Below are 4,866 nucleotides of genomic sequence, written 5' to 3'. Positions count from 1 at the left end.
TAATAATAATAATGATATAAGCCACTGAACCTTATGTGAGGGTCCCTGCAGATTGTATAATGGTGTTGTCTTAAAATATGGTATGATCTGTGACTTAAGGACAGTTTGTTGCTCACTGAATGAAGCACTGGGCCTAGAATTGGGAAGATCTAAGTTCAAATACAACTTCAACCTCTTTCTAGTTATGTAACCCTGGGAAAACCATATATCCTCTGATCTCCTATCGAAATGTAACCACTCCTTCCATTAAAATACAAAATATAAAGATACTCAGTATCTTTGCCACAAAAACATCAAATGGCACCACAAAGGGACAAGGAACACTGAAGTAATTGAAAAGCAACAACGTTATCTGTCTTTTATTGTATTCTTACTAATTTTGTTAAATATTTCCCAGTTATATTTTGTCTTTCAGAAGCTGGTGTGGAATAGATAAAACTGAAAACTAAGGACTGATTCTTCATGTCTCATAGAGTCATTACTTTCCATTTGCCCAATTCTAGTATTTGATATGTGACTTTCTTCAGTTAGCTCTTGTATTTCTTTTTCCATGTGGTTAATTATACTTTTAAAAGTGTTATTTTCTTGAGCAGGTTTTTTTTTTCATTTGACTAATTTATTTTTCAAAGAATTGCCTTCCTTTCCCAAGTTATTGACTCTCTCTTTCATACTTCTCATTTCTTCTCTCAATTTTTTCTTCTATAGCTTTTATTTGTCTTTTAATGTCATTTATGAACACTTCCAAAAAACCTTCTGTTTGAGACAAATTTATATCACTTTTTGTGTTAGGGCATAAAAACTCAAAATCAGATGCAAAAAGGCAGAAATAGTAAATGCATTTTTATTAAAATGAAAAACTTATTAAAAACCAAATTTGAAATTCTGAAAATAAAAAATGGAGATTAATAAAATAAAAGTAAGAAAAATATTGAATTAATAAATAAAACTAAGAATTAGTCTTATTGAAAAACCAAGAAAATAAATAAGCTTCTACTTCATTTGATTAGGAAAAGGAAAGAAAAAAGTCCAATGTTTATTATCAAAAATGAAAAGGGATATGTGAATAAATCTGATAATTTTGGAGAAATGGCAGAATCCTTACAAAAATATAAATTGCCCAGTTTGACAGAAGAGGACATTAATTACTTTAATAATCCCATTTATAAAAAGAAATAGAAAAAGCTATTAATCAACTTCCTAAGAAAAAATCCCCAGGACTAGATGGATGTAATTTCTACCAAACATTTAAAGAACAATTAACTTCAATATTATATAAATTATTTGAAAAAATAAGGAATGAAGGACACAGACATGGTACTGATACCTAAACTAGGTAGGGTGAAAACAGAGAAAGAAAATTATAGACTAATCTTTCTAATTAATATTGAAGCAAAAAATCTTAAATAAAATATTAGCCAAAAGATTACAGAAAATCATCCCCATGATAATACACCATAACTAAGTAGGATTTATACCAGGAATACATGGCTGGTTCTATATTAGGAAAACTTAGCATAATTGACTATATCAATAACCAAATTAACAAAAACTGTATGATCATCTCAATAGATGCAGCAAAAGCATTTAAAAAAATCCAAAACCCATTCCTATTAAAAACACTAGAGTATAGGAATAAATGGACTTTTCCTTAAAACAGTCAGTAGTATCTATTTAAAACCATCAGCAAGCATCATATGTAATGGGGATAAACATGAACCATTCCCAATAAGATTAGGTGTGAAACAAGTTGCTCAATATAACCATTACTATTCAGTATTAGAAATGCTAGCTTTGACAATAAAAAAAGAAAAAGAGATTAAAGGAATTAGAGTTAGTAATGAGGAAACTAAATTATCACTCTTTGTAGGTGATATGATGGTATATTTAGAGAACCCTAGAGAATCAACTGAAAAGACATTACAGGCAGAGCCAACATGGTGGAGAAGGTGCACGTGACTTCCTTAGCTCCTTTCATACCCTTACAACCAATTATTAAATTCAGCCTCAAAAATAGCGCTTGACTCAAAAAATTCATGAAGACTAGAAGTACAATTTACTAGTCTCCAAAACTTAACAGTACCTGGTACCTGGCTAAACCCACCTAAAACTGAAAGTGAATCAGCATAGACCATATCACAGCTGTGCAGCCCCATTCTGCAGTATGGGGCTTTTCCCCGGGGCAATTACAAAGCCACATGATTGGGGGGCACAGCTAGGGGCAGCCTCTAATCTGCACAGTGAGGGTAGTGTGACTGTGCTTCCCTGGGCAGAGACACTTCCATCAGTGAGGGACTATTCGATGGTTAGCTGCTAATACCCACATCCCCATAGGAAGCTTTGGCTTGGAGCAGTGACAATTTCTCTGCTCAGCCTCTAGCCTCAGGGCAGTCACTAATCCACATAGTAGGGTTCTTCACTGGGTACTTCCACAGCTTGGCTCTGCTAATCAAGTCTGAATCACTTCCAGTAATTAGAAAATAATATCAAATATCTACTTGGAAAAATGACAGACCTGGAAAATAGATCCAGGAGAGATAATCTGAGGATTATTGGACTTCCCGAAAATTACGATTGAAAAAGAGTCTAGATACTATATTACAGGAAATCATCAAAGAGAACTGCCCAGATATAATAGAATCAGAAGGTAAAATAGGCATTGAAAGAATTCATCAAACACCTTCTGAAAAAAGACCCTAAAATAAAAACTCCAAGGAATATTGTGGCCAAATTTCAGAACTATCAGACTAAGGAAAAATATTTTTTTTAATGTGAAAATTTCTCATTTTTTAATGAAAAACATACTTAATGCATAATTTACACACAGGCAGGCAGAAATTTCACAAAGCAGTTTGTGGGACAGGAGCTGGGTGAAGAGAGTTTAATACAAATAAACCCTCTTATTAAATAAAAATTGTACTTATATGGCAGACAGTAAGTTCTCCAACTTCCAAATATAATATAAAACTAAGAAAATAGACTCCAACTGGTCTTCAAAGTTGTTTCCTCAGATAAGATCAGCAACATTCATGGGCATTTCATCAATTTGTGTTGAATAGTACTGTTCAATATCTCTGAGAATACGGATATCATCATTCTTGACAAAATTAATTGCAACACCCTTTCGGCCATATCGACCTGATCTCCCAATTCTGTGTATGTATAATTCTCTGTTATTGGGTAAGTCATAGTTAATGATTAGAGAGACTTGAGGAACATCTAATCCTCTAGCCCAGACATCTGTAGAAATGAGTACTCGGCTTGCACCAGATCTAAACTCTTTCATGATAGACTCTCTCTCTTTCTGGGGCATATCTCCATACATCGATGAAACAGTGAAGTTGGCTTCTCTCATCTTTTCAGTCAGCCAGTCTACCTTCCTCTTGGTATTACAAAAGATGACTGCTTGAGTGATGGTCAAGGTATCATAAAGATCACATAAAGTATCAAATTTCCATTCTTCCCTTTCCACTGCCACAAAAAATTGTTTGATTCCTTCAAGAGTCAATTCATCACGTTTTACCAAGATTTGAATTGGATCAGTCATGAATTTGTTAGTCATTTCTAAAATTTCATGAGGCAATGTAGCACTGATTAAAACCACCTGAGTAGCTGGAGGCAGGTATCTGTACACATCATAAATTTGTTCCTTGAACCCTTTATTAAGCATTTCATCAGCTTCATCCAAAACCAACATCTTGATAGCACGGGTTCTTAAACTTTTGCGACGAATCATATCAAATACACGACCTGGTGTACCAGCAACAACATGCTGCCCATAATCCAATTTCCTGATATCTTCACCAACATTTGTCCCCCCAATACAGGCATGACATTGGACATTCATGTAATCACCTAGAGCAAGCAGACCCTTTTGAATTTGGACAGCTAATTCCCTAGTTGGGGCTAATATCAAAGCCTGGGTTTCTCGAACCTGAATATCCAAACATTGGAGAACTGAAATGCTAAATGTTGCTGTTTTGCCTGTACCAGACTGAGACTGTGCAATGACATCTCTTCCTTTAATAATTTGTTTGATAGCACGCTGTTGGATAGCTGATGGTTTCTCAAAACCGTAGGCGTATATGCCACGCAACAGGTCCTCCCGCAAACCCATCGTGTCGAAGGTGGGTGTCACGTCCACCTCTTCGCTGGTCTCGAATTCCACTTTGGTCATGTCTTCCTCCTTCAGCAGCCGCTTTCGTGCAGAACCTGAAGTAGCCATCGTGGCTGTGGCAGCCATACTTCCCGGAGAGGCAAAAAAAGGGTAGGGGGTGGGGCAACGAACTGCTCGAGCGCTTAAGCCGAAACCTCAGAAAAATGTGCACAAAAAGAGCTGAAACTCTGCGCTGTCATTCGCCCATCGCCATAAAATAAGTTAGGATAGGTGGGTGTACGTGCAGGAACGTGCAGACGGTTTGTTGGTCCCCCAAATCACGTCTAAGGAAAAAATATTACAAGTAGCCAGAAAAAAAAAAAAAAAACAATTCAAATACTGAGGTGCCACAATAAGGATCAATCAAGATCTGGCTGCCTCCACATCAAAGGATTAAAGGGACTGGAATCTGATATTCCAAAAGGCAAAAGAACTTGGAATGCAGCCAAGAATAAACTACCCAGCTAACCTGAGCATTTTCTTCCATAGAAGAAGATGGACATTTAATGAAGCAAATGAATTCCAGTTGTTTCTAAGGAAAAAAAAACAGCTCTAAACAAAAAAAAAATTGATCTCCAAAGGTCTCAAGAGAAGCAGAAAAAGGTAAAATGAACTCTTGAGAACTGTATTTCTGTTGTGGATATAAATAAAGACTACATGTATAATTTGATTTTGCTGATAAAACATAAAAAAAGGAAGTAGAAATAGAAGAG

At 35.6% G+C, this 4,866-nt stretch overlaps 1 protein-coding gene across 1 annotated transcript; it reads right to left on the bottom strand.

Moving 5' to 3' along the window:
- Positions 1–2,825: 2,825 nt before the first annotated feature.
- On the bottom strand, positions 2,826–4,255 carry LOC141564516 (eukaryotic initiation factor 4A-III). Its single transcript, XM_074307070.1, has one exon. It carries the CDS (start codon positions 4,238–4,240, stop codon positions 3,005–3,007), a length of 1,236 nt encoding a protein of 411 aa, XP_074163171.1. The 5' UTR covers positions 4,241–4,255; the 3' UTR covers positions 2,826–3,004.
- Positions 4,256–4,866: the final 611 nt, after the last annotated feature.

Source organism: Sminthopsis crassicaudata, chromosome 3 (assembly GCF_048593235.1).
Source record: "Sminthopsis crassicaudata isolate SCR6 chromosome 3, ASM4859323v1, whole genome shotgun sequence".
Taxonomy (NCBI): domain Eukaryota; kingdom Metazoa; phylum Chordata; class Mammalia; order Dasyuromorphia; family Dasyuridae; genus Sminthopsis; species Sminthopsis crassicaudata.
The sequence above is the reverse complement of the archived record's forward strand: the minus strand, read 5'-3'. Positions and strand labels throughout refer to the sequence as shown.

What these genes read in the sequence shown, in the direction of transcription:
- LOC141564516 (XM_074307070.1), bottom strand. Translation starts at nt 4,240, where the DNA reads ATGGCTGCCACAGCCACGATGGCTACTTCAGGTTCTGCACGAAAGCGG.